General features: G+C 37.4%; 1 protein-coding gene across 3 annotated transcripts in view; it reads left to right on the forward strand.

The window, feature by feature from the left end:
- LOC134204252 (glutamine synthetase 2 cytoplasmic) overlaps nt 1–22,955 on the forward strand; it is a 68,072-nt gene that overhangs the window by 33,933 nt on the left and 11,184 nt on the right. The window contains exons 1-2 of one of the 3 annotated variants that reach the window (XM_062679076.1): nt 9,856–9,997; nt 20,292–20,473. In XM_062679076.1, the coding sequence (XP_062535060.1) occupies nt 9,969–9,997; nt 20,292–20,473 (211 nt within the window). In that variant the 5' untranslated portion in view covers nt 9,856–9,968. Of the gene's footprint in view, nt 1–9,855; nt 9,998–10,518; nt 10,677–20,291; nt 20,474–22,955 lie in introns of those variants that run through there. The other 2 variants (XM_062679082.1, XM_062679090.1) reach the window with 2 other exon arrangements.

Raw genomic sequence — 22,955 nt, forward strand, 5'->3', positions numbered from 1 at the left:
AAGACACTGAAAAATCAATTCCGTCAAGAAAAAGTTTATGTTAGAAAAATTTTTTCCTTCAAAGTGCCCAGCTTGCGATGTATGGACGGTTGGTAGGGAACATAATCACCTATCTTGAGACAAAATTTCGTCCAAATCGAAAAGGGCGTTTTTTCGACTTTTAATTTTTAAATCGATTTTTTTAGTGTAGGGTTCAATTTTGAGTTTTTCAAAAGTTTTATTAGAAAGTTTGACTGATTTTGCGATAGTCACCCATACAACACTTTTTTGTAGGAAGGGTCGTTTTTCGATTATATCCATTTGAAAAAATCAGTAAAAACAAGTTTGACCCTTTTCAAAAGATAGTCTGAATCAAATTTGAATAAACTAAGTATGCACTTTTCTTTTAACTGCATTTCTTAAATATTGACCAATAAATTTACAAAAAGTCAACTTAAACAATCAGAACACTTGCAAGTTCCCAAAAAGCTCTATTTTGGCTTTACGCATTTTATTACATTTCCTGCATAACTTTTCAAAAGGACCTAAGTAAATTTTTTCATTAATTCTCGCTTAACTTTTCAAAAGGACGTAAGTAACATTTTTTTTTCATGAATTAATTTGAATACTGCAATCAATATTGTGATTCTCGAGATATTATAGCATTTTGCTCATTCATCTCTGCCTCGCTTAGTTGTGCGCCGCTAAGGTATTGTGTCATATTATGGTACTTTACTCAATTTAAGTGTAGAATATTACATCACAAATTAAACATAATTGCACTACTAATATCCACTTAAACAATATCCCGAACGCAACACAGGCGAAAGAAAAGCAAAAACTACTAAACCTCGAACAATTTCACTTAAAAATATCTTTTCGTAAAGGGACGACAATATGCTACATACCTTACAAGCGAATGTGGAAAAGCTTACCGAAAGCTCACATCTATTTGACATTGGTTTATTTACTTTTTGCATGGCGCACAACTCGGCGCATGGGACCCGGCGCGTAACTGGTGAGCCAGTATGCTAATTTTAGAAAAGAATCGCAATAGCTTTCATGTTGTTCTGTTGATTGCAGTACTCAAATTAATTCATGAAAAATGTTACTTAGGTCCTTTTGATAAATTATGCGAGATCTATAGTACAGCAGAAAGTCCATTGCTGATAAACGTTCATTTCGAACAATACACCGCAGATTGCTGGTTAATTTTTTTGATTTGAACATAACGTTCGTTTTCATACACCTCCTTATTTCCATATTATGCGGCTTTTTTTTCATTTATATTTATGTGAATTGTTGGTTTCATTTTCACAAATGTACTTGTACAATTATTACACAAAGGGATGCAAAATCAATGTATGACATACAACTATGTAGTATTATTGAACTTTAATATTACATTGGTGAAAAAACACTACGTGGGAATCAGGAAAGTTGGAAACATATCGAATTTTAATCCATATGTATTTTTCAAAACGCGGCGTTGCGCTAATCATTGTATTTACTATCGCTAATCATTGTACTACCGCACGATCGCATATTTGTAACATATGCATTTTTTCCTTTCTCGTACAACAAAGTTGTACTGAAAGGCTATATGATTGCTAAAAAAACTTGATAGAAGGCCCGGAGACCCATAGTGTTATATACCGATCGACTCAGCTCGTCAAACTGAGGTGACGTCTGTTTGTTTTGTGTATGTGTACAAATTTTGTAGGCACACTTTTTAGAACTTAGAATTATCCGATTTACTCGCAACAAGTTGCATTCGACGGGGAATTGTTTGCTATTGGAAATGGGCCCGATCATTTCTTTTCGGAATTATTGAAAAAACATTGTTTTTCCCCAAAGGTCCCCTTGAAAATCCAAAGAACATTTTTTTTGAATGGTGGCAAGGCAAAATATTAAAAATGATCGAAAAATGTGATCTATTCCCCTAAAAAGCTTTTTTTGACCTTTCTAATGTGATTTTTTCAATATATTTTATAATGCACGAGAAAGGCATCATCACTGCTAGGTGGATTAATCTGGGTTTTTTGTATGCCAAATGGCCAATCAAATCACCACTAACCAAGTTCATATCGATAAAGTATATTCATATGATACGATAACACCTTTCATATCCTCCAAAACAAGCAAAGCATAATTGAAAAAACTTTGATTTTTGACGTCCTTTGCACAAGTTGTCGCACTAGTGGTCCCAATTTGGCCAATCCCATAAGAAAACAATAAGATTAGCCAAATAAGGAATTTAAATTAAGAATAGTGCCATAACTGGTACATGCGTTCCTATTATGGATTAATCAATTTTGAGGATTATAACAAATTTTATTGTGGTTTTAACAGCTGTTCTAAGGAGCAGCAAGTAAAACCTTTCGCTTGATATATAAAATCCACTCATATGCCTTTTACTTAAGTTAATGTAAAGTATAAGTTTCGGAATGTATGTGACTAATGTGATTTATAAGTTTTTTCTTATGCATATCATTGAGCGCCTGCTTTGGCAAAAAAGTAGGGGAAGGTGGGTAGACTTGATCCCCGGGGAGACTTGATCACTCCCTGTTTTATCGAGAACTAAAGTAGTTTTGTGAAAATGACAAATGACCTTTATGTGGTGAGTTATTTTTTGGATTGACAACCTTATTTATCTGCAGGGCGGTTTGTATGTTTTTACCTTCCAAAAGATTTTTTTATTGGCCACGTAAAATTTCAATAACTTTTCATAACAATGACCAAATGCTTTCGTTTTTTCACAGCACAAAGCCATAAATGTGCTTAATGATTTGTACTGATGAAAATGTCAACATTCCATCAAAGTTTTAGGATATTTGGATTTGAGGTTATTGCCTCAATATGGGGACACTTGATCCTCCATTAGTCACCTATACAAAAATTTGGCGAAAAAATTCAAAAAATATAAATCTGTTCTCTGGCGTCTAATTTTTTGTAGATTTGACAGATTTGACAAAGGATTGGCAGGAAAAATTATTTATTGCGTAGATATCATAGAAAGGTGATCAAGTCTCCTCAAATTTTAAAATTGCATGTGCTGTCGAATTCAATAACAAAAATCGTTCATGTATACGCATAGCAATTCGAAAATTACGCGTATTTTGAAGCAAAAATATTTAAAAAATCTGAGAGCACCTTTCTAATTTTATCAAAGCAAGTTCTTGGAGAGGGATCAATTTCCCCCGAATATTTTAAAAGTGGATTTTTGACAGCACTCTAAAAAATTGATTGTGGGTCAATAACAACAATAATTTAAGGACTGTCATACATCAGTAAAGTTAAGAGTTCTTAGAGAGTCTGTGTGGAAATCGCGTATGTTTATTTATTTTTGGGTGTGATACATCGGAAATCAGAAAAGGGGATCAAGACTACCCAGTCTCCCCTATTAGAAATATTAATAATAAATAATACATTTTTTTACGTTTGGGAAAGTTCCATAAAGTACGTCACGCAAAAAAAGCGATTCTCAACTCCCCCTTCGTCAAACTTTTGGTAATAAAGCTCTAAATTTTTTGTATGAATCATCGTGCTGCTTTGACTTGTAACTGAAGTAAATTTGACAGCTGCCAAAGTATGGGAAAAATGTCACTTTTTTTAAGGAATAATGGGAATTTACTGAAGCAGTCTCGTAGAGTACCGTTCTATGTTAAAGGTAGACCAATCTAAACGAAAGTTGAGCGCTTCTACGCTCTATGTATGCAGGGTGACGAAGTCAAAGAATGGAAATATCCTAATCGAGTTGGGGGAATTATGGAAGGCATGGCCCCCGGACCCCCTACATCCGGCCTTGACCATGCTGGAGGTGGCTGGAAATGGAAGTACATAAATAGCTAGTGTATTAAAATCTAAAAAACAATGTTTGCTGTATTTTGTCCTAGCTGTGATGCGTAGTTAATGAGAACGAGTGATTGGACCAAAAAGCAGATTTATTTTACTACAGATGATATGGCTTTTCCAAACAGCAGTTTAATTTCCACCCAATTTTTTTAACAAATATTAACACGTCAATTTTCTGCGGTATTGCAATGCGTAAATTTGGAGAAATACCCATTAGAAACGATTATTTTCACCAGAAAAACAATTCAAAATATAGTTCACTTTTCATTTTAGACAGAAAAATCGTGCTAAAAGGATGAATCTTATAAAAACAAAATCGTCCCAAAGATCAGAATAGTTTATTTATTTATTTATCATCAGACTAAGGCCGGAGTGGCCTGTGCTGCACATAAAAGACTTCTCTATTCAGCTCGGTCCATGGCTGCACTTCGCCAACCACGCAGTCTGCGGAGGGTCCGCAAGTCGTCCTCCACCTGATCGATCCACCTTGCCCGCTGTGCACCTCGTCTCCTTATTCCCATCGGATCGTTGTCGAGAACCATTTTCACCGGATTACTGTCCGACATTCTGGCTACGTGCCCGGCCCACCGCAGTCTTCCGATTTTCGCGGTGTGAACGATGGATGGTTCTCCCAACAGCTGATGCAACTCGTGGTTCATTCGCCTCCTCCACGTACCATCCGCCATCTGCACCCCACAATAGATGGTACGCAACACTTTCCTTTCAAAAACTCCCAGTGCGCGTTGGTCCTCCACGAGCATCGTCCAGGTCTCGTGTCCGTAGAGAACTACCGGTCTTTTAAGCGTTTTGTAGATAGTCAGTTTGGTACGGCGGCGAACTCTATTCGATCGGAGCGTCTTGCGGAGTCCAAAGTACGTACGATTTTCAGCCACTATGCGCCACCTAATTTCTCTGCTGGTATCGTTATCGGCGGTCACCAGTCCAGTGAGCCCAAGTACGCGAATTCTTCAACTACCTCGATTTCGTCACCACCGATAGAAACTCGTGGTGGGTGGCTTACATTGACCTCTCTTGAGCCTCTTCCTATCATGTACTTCGTCTTCGACGTGTTGATGGCTAGTCCAATCCGTTTAGCTTCGCTTTTCAGTCTGATGTAGGCTTCTTCCATCCTCTCAAAGTTACGTGCCATGATATCAATGTCGTCGGCGAAACCAAATAACTGGATGGACTTCGTGAAAATCGTACCACTCGTGTCAATCCCTGCCTTTTGTATCACTCCCTCCAAAGCGATGTTGAATAGCAGACACGAAAGACCATCACCTTGCCGTAACACTCTACGCATTTCGAAGGGACTCGAGAATGCCCCTGAAACTCGAACTACGCACATCACCCGATCCATCGTCGCCTTGATCAACCGTATCAGTTTATCCGGAAATCCGTTTTCGTGCATTAGCTGCCATAGCTGGTCCCGATCGATTGTATCATATGCGGCTTTGAAGTCGATAAATAGATGATGTGTGGGCACGTTGTATTCGCGGCATTTCTGCAATACTTTACGTATGGCGAACACCTGGTCTGTGGTAGAGCATTCACCCATAAATCCCGCCTGGTACTGCCCCACGAACTCTCTTGCAATTGGTGTTAGTCGACGGCATAAAATTTGGGAGAGTACCTTATAGGCGGCGTTCAGCAATGTGATTGCGTGGTAGTTGCTACAATCTAGCTTATCGCCCTTTTTGTAGATGGGACACACGACACCTTCCATCCACTCCTGCGGCAGAACCTCATCCTCCCAAACCTTGGTAATCACCCAGTGCAGCGCTCTAGCCAGTGCTTCACCACCGTGTTGGTAGTTGGTCAACTCCAGGGGCTTTGTTGTTTTTCAGCCGGCCGATCTCCTCCTGGATTTCCTGGAGATTCGCCTTCGTGCGGTTTTGCAGCAATCTCGCCCATGCTGCATTCTTCTCCTCAACTAACTGCTCACATTCGCCGTCATACCAGTCGTTTCTCTGTTCCGGAGCCACCGTGCCTAGTGCAGCGGTTGCGGTGCTTCCAATGGCGGATCGAATATCTCTCCAGCCATCTTCAAGAGATGCTGCGCCTAGCTGCTCTTCCGTTGGGAGTGCCACTTCCAGCTGCTGCGCGTAGTCTTGGGCTAGTATACCGTCTTGTAGCCGCCCAATGTTTAGCCGCGGCGGACGACTCCGTCGCGTGTTGATCACTGTCGAGAGTTTTGAGCGCAGACATACTGCAACGAGGTAGTGGTCGGATTCAATATTCGCACTGCGGTAAGTGCGTACGTTCGTCATGTCGGAGAAGAATTTACCGTTGATTAGAACGTAGTCGATTTGGTTTTCCGTTACTTGATTAGGTGATTTTCATGTGACCTTGTGGATATTCTTGCGGGGGAAGAAAGTGCTTCGGACTACCATTCCACGGGAGGCTGCAAAGTTTATGCATCGTTGGCCGTTATCGTTCGATACGGTATGAAGACTATCCGGTCCGATGACCGGTCTATACATTTCCTCCCTTCCTACCTGAGCGTTCATGTCACCGATGACGATTTTGACGTCCCGCAGTGGGCATCCATCGTATGTCTGCTCCAGCTGCGCATAGAACGCTTCTTTCTCGTCGTCGGATCTCCCTTCGTGTGGGCAATGCACGTTGATGATGCTATAGTTGAAGAAACGGCCTTTTATCCTCAGCTTGCACATCCTTGCGTTGATTGGCTGCCACCCAATCACACGTTGGCGCATCTTTCCCAGCACTATGAAGCCGGTTCCCTGCTCGTTGGTGGTGACACAGCTTTGGTAGAAGTTAGCCTCTAGATGCCCACTTTTCCACACTTTCTGTTCTGTCCAGCAGATTTCCTGCAGCGCTACGACGTCGAAGTTGCGAGGATGTAATATCGTAGATTATCCTGTCGCAACCTGCGAAGCTTAGCGACTTTCAGTCCCAAGCTTCCAATCGTGATCCTTTATTCGTCGCCTAGGTCGTTGCCGATTGTATCGAGTCGTATTATCTTCTATGTCGTTCGTAATGGTTGTTTTTATTGGGCTGCGCAAACCTCCTGTCTCGTCGGAGGGCCGTCGTGTCAGGTCTGTTTAGCGTCCCACCTAACACCAGGACTTGGGCTTGTACGCTTTGAGCGGCACACGGACGCTTTGGCGTAGCCTACTTGCGGATACATGCAGCTTTTATAGAAGTTTAACAGAGCCCACTCTCAAACCCCACCACATCCTAGGCAGGCGCCATAACTCGCAGATGGCCTGGGGAGGGATCGTCAAGCCCTTGGACATAGTCCCTGCTGCCCCCTCAGAATAGTTAACCATAAACGAAAATCATACTCCAAATGCATTTCCTTCTAAACGACTCTTATTTTTTTCATGATTCTGCTTCATGATTCGATGAGCTTAACTTTCATTCATTTATCTAACTAAAGGAAATAATCTAGATGAACAATGGTCTGAACCGTTATTTCAAAAAGCTCTAACAATGATATTGAAATTTAAAAAAAAAAGCTTTAATATTTGTCAAAATAAAAAAACGAATGTTTTCCTTACTTTTAAAACCAAAACAAAATTATCCCACATAGGAATGCCGAGAAAATATCTAACTTAAAATTTTCCTAGACCAAACCGGAGATACAACTCAGCCACCACCACCAGGCATGGTCTTAGCATGGTATGATAACATCATCCTTTGAAATGTGATAGAAAATCGTCTGGTTTCCAAAAATCCTCATGTCTTGAATGTCGGAATTCCATCGTTTTTCGGGCTCTAACAATCAGTTTGTAAATTCCCATATACTCTGCAAATTTTGCTAATTTACAATTTAATCCAAAAAGTGTAACAACACAAAAGTAAATTGATCAGAAAGAGATTGCGGTAATGTTTGCTAGCCAAATGTTTAAATTAATAATTTCAGCTCCGTTATGCTTGTCCACATCTGAGCCTTTAAAATTAGGTTTAAAATAAAAGAATAAGAAGAATATTAATTTATTGCATTTGATTCATTAAGATAGATATTTTGATATGAATAAAAGACTCAACTTGGGAGTGACTCGTGGCTGGCGGCTGGTATTAGATTAGAATGCAGGAAAACGTTTGGAAACGAAAAGAAAAAAGTTGTTCGGGACCCCTCGGTAGATTTTTGCTCAGGAATGCTCAGGAAATGAAAGATCAGAAGCTTTATTTTCATGTAGTTGAAATGCGATGCCCATTTTTTGTGATAATATTGTTCTACCAAACACGCCGTGGTTAGACAGAGCAATTATTCTTCTTCTTCTTATTGGCATTAACACTCCGCATGCTAGTTATAAAGAGCGCCAAACAAAGGACTTAAAAAACATTATGGTGCAAATGGTCACTCAAAATAGCAATCAATGTGTTTCTTAAGAGTTATCTAGAACGGGGTTTTACTTAGCATAAAGAATCATTTAAAAAGCAATCGTTTATGACAGAAAATCAAAAATCATGATTTTAGTTTATAAGCCGTAATCATATGTTACGCGAGATTTTTTCCAAATAGATCATGTAATTATTTTTCATCATGTTTTGAGAAATTGTGCGGAAGTATGAATGCGAAGTGTATCCCAACAAGAATGTTGATGCCTTTAAAAAAATTTCATATTCCAATCGACACCAAAGCGCTCTACTTTGCAGAAATATCGTAATATTTAAAACATATTTTCAATAGCTTCCAATTGCAGGTTTTCGCAGATCGATGATTTGATGCTGGCATCAGTACCAACTTAGAACTTAGAATAGGGAATTCCGAACCGAACTTTCTTCCGAAGTTTTATCTGTCAAACTAAATGATGCGTTATTTAGCGCATCTTTATGTGAATCTAGAGCACTACTTCCGAAGTTAGGTAATTTGCCTGTATCTCGAGAAATAACCATCTTCTGTAGAAACTCGTCAAACTTTGTAACAAAACTTCTATCTATCTAGCTTCTTCTTCTTCTTCTATATATAAAAATGAGATTGCAATTCCTTTGAGGTAATATAACTCAAGAACGGATGGACCGATTTGCAAGATTTTCTCATTAATCGATTCGTCATTAATCGAGTCAGGTCGACCTAAGTCGAGTCAAGTACAAGACACTGAAGACGACCTCGCAGTTGAGGTCGAAATACGTATCTGCGTGAGATAACAAAACGTAGTGGCATTAAATGGAGAGTACTTAACTCGTCTTAGACGGTTGACAAATGGTATGCTAAATTTAAATAATTACTCTTCTTTGAACCTTTCTGATGCGAAATGTGATTACTCAATGTATTTTATAATGCACGAGAATCGCATTATCACCGCTAGGTGAATTATTTATGGGTTTTTCTATTGACACAATAAAAAGAAAATCTCGGGACAGGTCAATTAGTTTCCATGATCTCACACATCCATCCATCGGTTCGTCAAGGCTCATCCAACTGTCCACACACCGATCCGGACATTGTTGGTTTGTTTGTAAACAAATGAAAACTGCGAAATAAGTGATATCTTTGCAGCGAAAAAAAATCCAGATTCAACTGACTACGCACCATGTGAGATTATGATCTATTCAAACGAAAAATTAACACCTCGGAATTCGTACGCCGCACGGAACGTTATTTCCTTTCCGCTTGTGTGTTGTCATATTTTAATCTGAAGATCGGTATCGAGATAAGAATTAATTTATTTTCTTTTTCTATCTTTTTGCAAAATAACGTTCTATTGCAAAAGTGAGTCGAACAATGTAAATTTTATTTATAAAATAAGTGTCAACCTGAAGAGAATGTAAAAATAGTTTTAGAATTTTCTGATAGTTTATCCGCTGTTATTAATATTTTTCAATCATCAATTAGTTTCAAAGAAAAAAATAATAACTCACTCGAATTAAATTTTCTTTTAAAATTACATTTAACGATATACAGCAAATGTTTCCTGCTGTATCCACTTTTCATGTCGATACCGTCCTCGAGCGGTCATATGGGGCAACTTTGTGTTCACACTTTTTTATACACTCTGATCACGACTGCTCCTGATGTCCACCGCGCGCGAAGGTTTCATGAATATATAAGCAGAAGAACCCACAGTTGACCGCTTCTAGTGTACGCTTTTGCTCCGAAGGAAGAACCTGGATTATCTTACTGAAAGTTTTTTTTCAAGTGGTGCTCATAGTTAGTCGGCTAAATGGTTAATAAAATAATGACGCAATTCAAGTGAGTGGAAATTGATTTAATACGTTTTATTTTTAAATCTATATTCTATATATTGTGTATTCTTACGTGTGATCCAAAATCGTTGCATGTAATCCTTGATTATAATATTCTAAGAATAATGTAATTTGATATGATCTGTGATGCTGACACACTTTTTGCGCATCAGAAATTTCAAAAATTATTGAATTTATTATAACAATATGGTATAATCAATCATAATGGTTTAGTTTAATAAAGTCATCAAATTTTGGAACATGCTTTCCAGGAACCGAAATTTATTGGAATAAATGACACACCATTTAGAGTGCAAGCTGATATCATTAGATCAACAGTGCATAGTGGAATGTGTGTTTGTGCTCGAATAGTAACATTTGTTTCAAGTTTTCATTGAACTCTGATTCGCAATAGCCTGAAATATCTTTCGACTCGACCCGTCGATATACAGATATTCACTGATCGCGACGAGGAACAATAGTGAAACGATTAATTCCAGTGAGCAAAACTGGAAATTAGAAGAAGCTCCCGTGTGTTCACTTATTCGATCATTTTCCTCTGCCTGTGATCGTCGCCATTTGAGTTTGAGGATTTGGTTCTATCGGTGGTGTGTCCCATTTTATTTTATTGTTACGTGATAAGTAAATATCAATTTTTGGCTGGCCAAAATGGTGAACAGAAACAAGTAAGTTCTTTTTTTTTAGATAGTAGGTTCATTGCAACATTAATAACTAGGCGAAGCATGATCAAAAAATTGCATTACAGTTCTTTAAACATATTTTGATCAGAGTGTTAAATTCAATTAATTTTTATGAGCTTCACAGTGTAAATACAAAGTTATATTATCACCGAAGTATTCAGTTGACAATAAAACTGAATAAGTTATCAATTTATATTTTTAAAAGTGAAATTGTAGGAATGAAAAATTGTCGATCAATGCGGCACATCACTAGGAACTTTCGTTACAATCTAAGGTTTTTTTTATCAATGCATGGACGTATCAAATAAGGAGGGGTGAACTTTTTAAGATATTAGGTATATCACTTTAATCATGCTTCTGGAAAACTATAATGGGGAAGTTTTTTCGACACCGGTCACACCGCACTCTAGATCATTTTTGTACTTTCGCATTGGGTTTCTTCCCGGTTCTCGTAAATCAAGCTCTATCTGGAATAAGGGCGAATGTCGCAAGAGAGGATTCTCTTCGTCGACTTCCCCTCTTTTTAATAAAAGTGACAAGCAGCGAATTTCTTCGTGGTTTATCACCTCAGCACGATAGAAAACAATGCGAACTTGCATTCTGATGTGATAAACTGCAAAGAAATCCTCTGCTTGTCACTTTTATTTAAAAGAGGGGAAGTCGACGAAGAGAATTCTCTCTTGCGATATTCGCCCTTTTACCAGATAGAGCTTGAAATATTGTATTTTGACAAGTTTTCAACTTTCCCCGTAAATTTTGCAAACCTTTTGTATATACAAACACAGTTGATCTCAAGACGAATCGAGTAGTGAGAAAATCTTGCAAATCGGTCCATGCGTCCATGAGTTATATTGCCTCAAAGGAAATGCAAACTCAATTTTATATATAGAAGAAAAAGAAGAGGAGAAGAAGAAGAAAGAAGATTCTTCAAAATCTATGCATAACTTTTAATTATTTTCATGGATAAATATCAAGAGGTTTCAAACATAAATTTTGATGTTTTCGTGGTCTGAATAAAAAAAACCATTCTTAAATAATTTATTAAAGTCTTTACTTGGGACAAACTTTGGCAGGTTTTGTACGTAGAAAAATCATTTTAAAAAAATTTGGAGCTCTGTAGGTAGCAAGAACTACATATTCCGGAAAATCGGAAAAAGTGTAGTGATCTATAGAAGGGTTTTAAAATTCCTGAGATTTTGAAAATGGAGTTTTATGAGGAAATTCTTAAAAATAAAAACATAGCAACATAGAGTTGAACAAAACTAGAACTCCGGAACCAGTGAATCCTGCGAGAGTACAAAGTGGTACAAACCTTTTCTACACTTGAATGTTAACATACCTTTCAAAGTTTCCTTCGTACATGAACATTCAAATCAAAATCGAAAATCTCTGATTACTGATAGGAATAAATCATGCGATTTCATTTTTTTTATCGATTAAGAGACGAATCAAATTATTTCGGTGAGATTCTTGAAATTATAAAACAATTCCATAACAGCCTTGACATACATATGTATGTATGAAAAAAAACAACTTGAACAATATTTGACGTTGCCTAATTTATTTTGGTGTTCTATACAAAACGTTTCATCTTGCACGCGAAGGAGCAACAAATCCCTCTGGCTACTCTTTGGTAGGATACAACTAAATGAAGTTGCAACAATCGCCTACTCCTTTTTCCATCACGTTTGTGGAAGTGAAGAAATTTCAAATGATGGCATTGATCAAATATGCCTTTGGCATTGTTCAAGGTGATGATAATCTTCAGATATCCACCGGGAGTAGTAGCGCACCTAAACTGGGCGTTGAGAATCAAGACGTTGCTGACGATTATGGAAAAATCTGTAATGACAACGAAATCATTATCGCTTGTCTACAACTTCATCATCGATCACCATAATCATCGAATGTATTCGAAGTACTCATTCCGCTCATGCCGCATTCGAATTATGCAGTGTTTGGTTGATCGTGCACTTGCGCGTTGCTCAGGTCGAATGAAATTCGATTCACTTCAATTCATGTAATCTATATATCCATTAATTAACTAATTATACAAGTGGTGCTAAAAGTTCTCCATGGCACACCCGGTACATTGACAACCTTTCTCACATCTGTTTTGGTACCTCTGTTCTAAATACAGAAATATCCCAATTTTTAATGAATTTTGGTAAGATAAAATAGGAAATGTGACAAAATCAGATTTTTTTTCAAACTTTTTAGTTTGTTTCACAAATATGAATCAGTTTATGCCTTGTGAGGGCAAAATACGTGAACGGAACTCATAATTTCTTGTTGAAATGGCTTACAGAATTCTTGATAGCTATTCAGAAATGAATCGGTGCCAGCGAAAGTGGTACATGTTACTTTGAGTAAATTTTTCAGGAGATGCATTTTCCCAAAAACATCGAATAATAAATTCATATTTGCATTTTTTTGCAACTAAACTGTACCACCATGTTATGACTGATGTGCCTAAAGATAGCAGTGAAAAATAAGCGAATTTCATGACAAATTTCAAGTTTATTAGAACAAATTGCACATGTACCACTATTAATGGGAACAAAAGGAAACAGAAACCGAAAAACGTTGACAGTAAAAGTGGTACATGTACATTTTTAAAATCATTCTAAACGGCAGTAAACTATTTTGAAATTCAAAATAGGATTAAAATCTGTTGTGAAAACAGTCATGTTGCTGAATTTTCATTTAAAAAAGCTGATTTTAGTGGGTGGAACTGTACATGTACCACTTTTTCTGGCAACGAAATGGCCATTGTGATATATACCAGAAAATAAAATGTGCATATCTTCAGATTTAGTTGCCAAAAATCACTTTTTCGTTATTCCCTTGCTAGATCTTTGCAAATAGAAGCCGTTGGTGTAAAAAACTCAAAATTGGCAAAAATTTTTTTTATGTACCACTTTCGCTGGCACCGGTTAATAAAGCGGTGGCGAAAATTATTTCATGTAAATCATTGTTGTTGCGTTATTATTTACAAAAATAAAAAATACGACTAAATTTTTTTTGGGTGACGAAATCGGGTCGAAAACGTGATAAAATCGAAGTAGTGACAAAATCGGGTCTACTTTTTGGATTTAGAATTCTTACTTTCCAATTTCCAATCCACCTCTCGCTTTTAGAAGCACCATTTTTTTATTGCTTTTGATATACATTTGATACATTTTATACTAATACATTCCAATTGCCTTTGGCAGTTAGGATTTAATAGGGATCCTATAATGAGAGATATGCAAATACTTTTCCAGACGATTTAGCAACGCTGTTACTTTTGTTAGCAAACGCTTCCAGCACATGTCGCAGCGCAAAATGTTGAAGCTTGTATATGATTTTGCGCTTGATAACAATACTCGCGAAAGTAAAACAAATTGTTTATTCGATGTAACTTTTTCTTGAATCTATTTCATAACAATCTCAATACCTCTCAATCTGCAACAATAACAACGCTCGTTTCGCTCACGTTTTGACAGTTCTCAATGCTCGATTGGCTCACAATGGCCGATTTCGCATATCTCTCATTATAGGATCCCTAGGATTTAATAGAGGCACCATTTCTTCATCTTGGTTAGTTGCAGCATGCATTAAAACATAATTTTCAAATTAGTTGATGACTTATTTCCTAAAATATAGACCTTAAGGTGTCAGAGTTGACATAGTGGCAACCATTTTTAAAATCTATCGCGATTGTTCGGTATCTGTATATTCTGGGCGAAAAGTTTTGTTTTAGTAAGGCAGAGCCGAAGCATGGACTCCCAGCGCCCCTGGCGAAACATTTATTAGGCGCCCCTTACTCTTGCAGATGTTCAAAACTAAAAGCTTGCTAAGAGCAGGGCCGATTAGGGCCGATGCCCACGTAGCGGTTTTTCAACGCCAGTATATCCAACGGGCCTATTCGGATGAATTTTTGGAGTGTCTTTGACGGTAGCTTGGTCGAACTGGTTGTTTTGATTGAACCAATAAGTTTCAACTGTGAAGAAAGGCACTTGCCATTGTTACTGAAATCCCTCGATGCAGATTCTCTATATAGATTACACTGGATCGAATGCGATCGCATAGTTTGTCTGCATTAAATGAGAGAATTTATCTCAAATTCACACAAACTTCTTTTCAGTACTTCCTTATATGTATTATCAGATAACGGTTTGGATTTGATTTACGCTTTTTTAAAGTGTACTCTGTGTTTCGCCTTTCGCTTATTGAAGTCCTAATCTAGGGCTCCTTTCCATTTGCATTTCCTGTTCATTCCTTTTGCTTCCACTTCCTTTTCCATCAAGTTAATGATGAAGTAGACATTCCCAAATTGGGAGAGCATGCCGACGTTCTGATACTTGTATCAGTTACTGACGGAACAGAGCCTTTCGGAAATACGTCAAACGTGTAATTATGGATGTAGTCATCGAGAGAATCGCGATGAAAGGTTGAATTTGTATCACTTTGAACCAGTGCATTTGTGAATAATTTGTCATCATTTTTCTTAGCGGAATTCTGGATTTCTAATTATCGGCATTTAAACCTTTTTTATGGGTACATGATTTTTTTTTAGATTTTGAACATGTTGTATTTAAATTTTGTTTTTGTTTTTATGCCGGATGAAATATTCGATGCCTGTCTTTGAAATATTTGTTTGCCTGTTTTCGGTTAGGTCAAACATAATGTTAGTTCGCATTAGTGATTCAGAATGTTGCTTTCCATAACAATACAAATCCTGAGAAGAGGGGGAATGTATTGTCGGCGTAGCACCAAATTAGAATTCGGAAGTCGGGACTTCCGAACCGAACTTTCTTCTGAAGTTTTATCTGTCAAACTAATTGATGCGTTGTTTAGCGCGAATACAACGCACTACTTCCGAAGTTGGGTAAGTTGCCTGTATCTGGAGAAAATTCGGTATAAAAACCGTACCAACTTTGTTCCGGGTAGACAATATGACAGGGAAATGGTACTTGGTGTGATTTCCAATAGGTTTGAAAGTATTGAGGTAGGATTCAAAAAAACAACAACGGAGAGCCACCACAACATCAAAACAATCTTGGCAATTTGTCGCCAGTCAAATGCATGTGGTGAACCATGGCAGACTGGAGTGATAGTTTTCCAGCAGACTACCACTTTCCTAATTTCATGATAAGCTCCACATTATTTATTTTATTAACAAATTTCAATCAACTAGGTATTTTAAAACAGTAATGAAGTTCTTTGGAATAGGTATTATAATAGGTAATAGGTAATAGGAATATTATCACAAAATTTAGAGTTGGTTTCTTCTTGCATTCCACTAAAAGCTATAAATCAGTGTTTCCCAACAGGTGGTCTGCGACCCCCTGGGAGGCCGCGAGACCGTACCATATCAAGGGGGTCGTGAAACATTTGCAAATAATTTACTTTTCATAGTTTGACTAACATAAACACGTTTTTGGTATATTTATATTACTTTTAGTGTAAAAAAAATCAATTTATTAGTTTACTCCGAATCTTGAGATTTCTCGCTTAACTTTTCAAAAGGTCCTAAGTAACATTTTTTTCATGAATTAATTTGAGTACTGCAATCAAAAGCTTTCATGTTGTTCTGTTGATTGCGCTATTCAAATTAATTCATGAAAAAAATGTTACTTAGGACCTTTTAAAAAGTTAAGCGAGATTTGTATGATTCATCGATTTGCCCTTACTTGTTTAATACAACTTATGAGAATCATGAACATTATCAAATCTGGAGCTCTCAACTCAACACACGTTCGTTCAAAGAACTCTGCAAAGAAATGCAAGCAGATAATGGGGCCCTTCTTTTCCACACTGTCTTACGTTGGTTATCAAAAGGTAATGTTCCTAACCGCGTTTTTGAATTGAGGGATAAAATTGAAATTTTCTTGAAAAATCAGGGTAAGAATAATTTGCTTGCCAACCTCAATGAATGGCATAAATGTCTCACTATATTTTTGACTTGCTAATCTCGCTGAACGGGGTTACAGGGTTAGCAAACCAATCTGATTTAATCCAGAAACAATTTGCAATTGCAAGCCTTCATGCCCAAGCAGCACACCTGTTACAGATAAGCTGCGGTAACTCATATACAAGCAAATTTGTTCAACTTTACGTTGCTGCAATTAAATGAATCCGAGTTGTGCTACTCAGGCGGCAATGGTAAAAGCTAGTGACGCATATTATAAATGTTTGATAAACTGTGCAGTTTGATTGAGGAAGGATCAACAATTAGATGCAAATATCAAATTGGAACTCATGAGTCAGGGTTCATCTTGACTCACTGGAGCAACAGTTTGATTGATATTTTCCTGAGCTGGTTCAAGAAGATGCTTCATTAGTTCGCAATCCGTTAACGCTTGCATTTATTTAACATTGAGGACGATTTGAGATTGGCTTTATCAGACACGCAACCTCGTAGTGATAAAAACTCGCCAGTGGTTAAGAATCGTTTGAAAATCATAACGCCAAATAGAAGATAGAACGGGACTGTTGACAATTAGCTGATATTAGTAAAGCTGAATGTTTGAATAAAAATACTGTGTTTATTATCGTTTGAGTACAAAATTTGAGAAATTGTCGTCGGCGCCGCCTACTGTTAACATAAAAAATATTGTAATTGTAAAGTTATGTCAAAATATTAAAGTTTCAACACCCTTCCACTCTCTCTTTGTAACACTTTTTGTATGAAAGATGATTTTTCTTTTATTAGTTGTAGTAGTTTATCAAAAAAAAACCTGATTGCATTATTGAAAAAATAAATGCATTTTAGAAACCTGATGCATTATATAAAAATAGTATTATGGCCATAATCTTTGAGCTCACTGTCCGATTCAGTCAATTTTCAATAGGAAACACTGGGAAGAAGTTTCACTACGAATGCTTTTTACGAGCAAATCGGTTAAGGATAAGTGTATTAAAATGAGTGAGTTTTTTGTAACGCGTTTAGCGTACAAAAATGTATTTTGACCATAACTTCCGACCCCATAGTCCGTTCTGTCAAATTTTCAATAGGGAATACTGGCAAAATATTCTCTAACGAATGCAACTTGTTGCGAGTAAATCGGTTTAGGCTAAGTGCCTGGAAGAAGAGTTTGATTTTTGGTCTCACACATACGAACATTCACACCCCAAGTAACATTTCAAGTTTTATAACGCTCTTGAAGACCATAATTTACTATACCAGTATGAAACCAAAATGTTACTAGAAACACGCACTACAGACATCACCTCGGTTTGTCGAACTGAGTAGCTCGATATATTATAACACTATGGGTGTTCAATAATAAAAGAAGAATTTTCCATAAAAAATCAAAATGTTTTACGGAAAAAAATACATAATTTCCATAAATAAATCAATATTAGCAATAAGAAATTACAAAATTTTCCATAAAATAAATATTTTTTTCCATAAAAAATTTAAAAATTTTCACAAAACAATCAATAGAGAACAATACAAAAAATAATCACGGAAGTTCAAATGTATACCAAACCAAAGACGAATTCTAGATTGCTTCGAGTATAGGTCGTATGTGCAAAAGAGAGGTTCTCTTCCGCTAATAGATAGGCTAGTAATTGATTTTTTGCTACATTTTCACTATAGCACGCTAGTCAAAGCTATTATTCTTGAATATCTACCAAGAAATCCGAAGTTAACGAAAGAAGGAAGCAAAGAGCGACTCTCTTTTGCACATACGACCTATTCTCAAAGCACTTTAGAATTAGTCTTTGATCAAACATTTCCTGAGGATTCTAAAAAACATGTTATCATGGCTTGTTATGATTCGGAACAATTATTGCATTTCTTTTGTCATTATTCATTATCTATTGAGAGCGATTTCTGCAAACATTGTTTGGGACTAATTACTCGAGAATTTGTTTGGAAATTTATCTTTCATGACTTTCATGAAGCATAAGTAGGGAACCAACCACTGTATTCTGTTCATGAGTGGTTTTAATGCACGCATAAGATCTGTCTAGATAGTCACCCAATATATAAGTTTTGCTTTTTTGTGCTCGACAAAATTCGTTATTACTTTGGCACCGTACATGAATGAGGTACCCCTGAGACCAGCGAAGACACCATTAGGTGTACATGTACCCCGGGTTAAGAATTGCTGTTCTGATGAATGTCTTCAAAAATGTGTTTTGAAGAAATTCCGGTTATTGCTTTAAAAGTTTTTTCATAAGTGTATTTGTGAATTGTTTTAGCTTTAGGGCAGGAATGAATAATATTTCATTTTTTACAACGATATGGAAATACTAATATCATCTTCCAGAATAAGAGGCGAAAGTACAGATTGGATAGTTCCGTTAGGATACGGCAGGCATGAAGAATGTTCTATAGAATTGGATTTGAAAGCGAGCGGAGGGCAATATATGTGATAGTCGAAATCTCACGACCTTCCTTCTGCCAAACTCCCGTATGAAGAGGGTGGGAAAAGTTTCGGTTTAGAAGCTTATCTCTCCACGCCAGTGGTATCATCAAATATCTAATAATTTTTATTTCATCAGAAAACTTTCTTTTTCCAATTAATCTTTAGCAAAATTTTCATCTTAGGAATTCGTCCTGAAACATTATTTTACAACGGAGACGAGCCAGCCTCGGGCTGAAAGTCTCCCTAATAAAGACAATAATAATAATAATAATAATTCTTTACCAACATTTTTCAAAAGGCCCTTCTGGTTAGAAAAATGAAATTATTCACTAATCAACATGAAATCCTTGAAATTTTCGCTGATAGAGATAATGTAGATGTCAGTGAGAGACAATCGCTGTCAGTGCACACGTTCTCGCATTGTTTTGTGGGCTATCCCACAAACTTTGGTGCACAATTAAAAAAAAGCCATCGACCCCAACACCTGTCCAAGGTTAGCAGACATATTGATTAGTAAATTGCGTACGCAATAAGAAAGTAAGATTTTATGAGCTTCCTGTGACATAATGACCAGATTGAGTGGGCTTTTCAGCAATGATACAAAGATGATAAACTCGTTCATCACCACCAATTGAGCCTCCAATTGATAGCAATACGACAATGATGCGAAAGATTAGGAGCCCGGTCGAATCGATTCCGTATCAACCAGCCTTCACCGGAATGCATTGGACATGGTATCGGGCGAAGTGATCTATTCCTTAGAGGTGGCCTATTGTGTGCCATACAATCTAAATCACACTGGCAGTAATGACCAAAGTGTGTAAAACGGCTCCAGATGTTTCGGGTTTATGGGTGGTAAGGAGTGCCTGAGCACTGCGCAAAAAGATACGATAAGTGGGTGAGCAAACTCAAATTACAAATCAGATTCAAATCTTTTCCCTGTTTCGCTATGTAGGCAATAATGGTCTATTTAATCTATTTCGAAAATCATGTTGTATTGGCATGGCTTATTATGCGAAGCCAAGATTTTACACAAGTTATTTACACAAATGTGAGAGAATCTGGCATCCGCTAGTTGAGTGTAGTTATGGAGTTTGATTCATGTAAATGATGTATATGATAACAGCTTTCATAGGATTTCTTTCTTATGCTGCTGGCGTTCTGTTTCTAATTCAACTAAACCCATTCATTTAAATTAATTCCCATTTTCCCGTCCTTTCTTTCCCATTCGCAGAATGTCTAAGACCCTTGAGGAATCGCCCAATGCCCACATCAACAAAACCCTGTTGGACAAGTACATGAGCCTGCCGATACCGGAGGGCAAGATACAGGCCACCTACATCTGGATCGACGGCACCGGCGAAAACCTGCGCTGCAAGGACCGAACGCTCGATTTCATTCCCGAAAAACCAAGCGGTAAGTGACCCATAAAAATGGTAGCTAGATCCCATGCTAAAACACAGATCGTTATTCAAATCTAACGATTGTTGCGGTTTTACGACGCAATCAGTCATCGGTCACCATACGCCGTCGTGTGCAATTAAATTTCCAAGTTCAAAGTCAAAGTTGTTATAGTCGCCGCAAAACCTGTATCTACTGGTTTGCCGGTCGGTTCAGTTAGTAGTAAACTGCACACTACCTAGAGCTGTCTATCTTATTCCACAACAGTAACGGTATCCGCCGCGTGTCAACCGAGTTAGAGTACGCGTTTATCAATAAACGCCATTCAGGGAAGATGCATATAAACTTGGGTGACGCAAGCCGCTGCATTTGTACTTCCACATGCAGCTCCTGTAATAGTAGAATAATTTATCATGAAACCTTCGCTGGATGTCAAAAGGTAGCATAGCGGGGGTGTACTGCTCTTCGAAATGTAGCGATTACTTCCGAGCAATTCATGTTCGGTTTGATAAATGACTATTTAGAATTCCGTTTTCCGGGCGATAAGGCCATTATGAATATTAAGGGGGGGCTTCAACGAATCGAATCAAGGTGCATGTTTGATTTTATTATTCGAATCTTCCATATAAAAATACTTATTTTAAAATTTGAAGAATATCCCAACAAACAATTCAAGCTGAACAAGCTACTTTTTTAGCTTCTTCTTCTTCTTCTTATTGGCATTACATCCCCACACTGCAGGAAACCATTAAGCACTTTAATAAGCCGTATTCATATCATATAACAGCTTTTCAGTGTCAATAAGCTCTATAGGAACTGCTCCTTGAATTCATACCATGTACCCAAATCAATACCATTCGAAAACAAAGAATTGGTGCGCTATTTGTTTTGTTTCTCATTTTTGTGATTTTTTTCAGCAGTGAGCACGTCGGAAAACAACAAAACACGACACAAATTGAGCCTAAATCGCCTGTTTTGCGAATGTTATTGATATAGGAGCATGTTATTAATAATGGAACAGATACCCTATATGTTTTTCGAATGCTTATTGGCAGTATAAGCCTCGAGCAGCAGAAGAAGCCGTATATCGGTATAAAACGCTTAGATGTAAAGCTAATCAGCTCTGTAGATATACAAGCCGAATAAAAGAACCTTCATTACTATAGATAGTGGAATATATAGATGAGCGAAGATAAATCCTCTGTCTCCAAACGAACTGTCAAACGTGTCTCCAAACGAGCATGACGTCACGATTTCAATGGAAATTCTAAGGGCTGTGACGTCATTTGCGCGCGTGCACGGTCAAAAAAATCGACTCAGCCACGCTTTCGCTCATCTATAGATTCTACTATCTATATTCATTACCAATTTAGAGCTATCATCCATGACGTTTGGGTGAAATCATAAACAATAACGCCCATAGTTTTATAAGCTGTCTCTTTCACTCGCATTTGAAACAGATAGTTTTGAAAATCAGCTATGTACAATAACAATGTTATTGATAATGTTTATCATTTACGTAGGAAATGCATGATTCTTGTTTCAGGAGCTGTGGATTTGTTTTATATTTAGCTTATATCAATCGCCACCTGAAAGGCTCGCTGAAGGTAAACATTTCCCTCGCCATTGACATGGAAGCAGATAGAATCGTTGAGGCGAATTGAATCCTTATGTTGATTAACCCTTCCCAGCAATAGATCCACTCAGTTTGGAGATGGATCAGATGGCACGGCGACCAACTAAAACTAAATCCATCGTCCAAGCACAAGTTCAAGACCGGATTTTAATAACAAAAAGATCCATCGAGTCCCACCCATCGGGAAGAAAAAGATAGAACGTATCAGAATGTAATACTAATGACACACTGGTGGTACAAGTACCATGGTACAAGAATCTTGAAATGAGTACCATACCAATTATTGTCTTTATTAAAGATAGTCTTGGAATAATTATCTTGTTCTCTTGTACCATGGTACAAGTACCACAGGTGTGTCCTTAGTATAAATAAATATTTTTCATTTCATTTTTTTTCGTTCAATTTCCAACTCGTCTAAATATTTTGACACTTACGCATAGGCATCGAAAATAGTAGGGGCAAGCACTATATTGGCCAAATAATTCGCCATAAGCGGCTTTTGAGCAGCACTCAAGCTTAATTTAGATCTTTAGCACTGTTACCTTATCTTTAAGGTGACTATAGAACTGAATTAAAGTCATTTTAAACGGCTTAGTGGTTACTTGGGTGGGACAGAGCCGCCTCGCAGCTTAGTGTTCATTAAGCACTTCCACAGTTATTAACTGCGAGGTTTCTAAGCCATGTTACCATTTTTGCATTCGTATATCATGAGGCTAACACGATGATACTTTTATGCCCAGGGAAGTCGAGACAATTTCCAATCCGAAAATTGCCTATACCGGCACCGGGAATCGAACCCAGCCACCATCAGCATGGTTTTGCTTTGTAGCCGCGCGTCCTACCGCGTGGCTAAGGGCTTTT

Source organism: Armigeres subalbatus, chromosome 1 (assembly GCF_024139115.2).
Source record: "Armigeres subalbatus isolate Guangzhou_Male chromosome 1, GZ_Asu_2, whole genome shotgun sequence".
NCBI classification, from domain to species: domain Eukaryota; kingdom Metazoa; phylum Arthropoda; class Insecta; order Diptera; family Culicidae; genus Armigeres; species Armigeres subalbatus.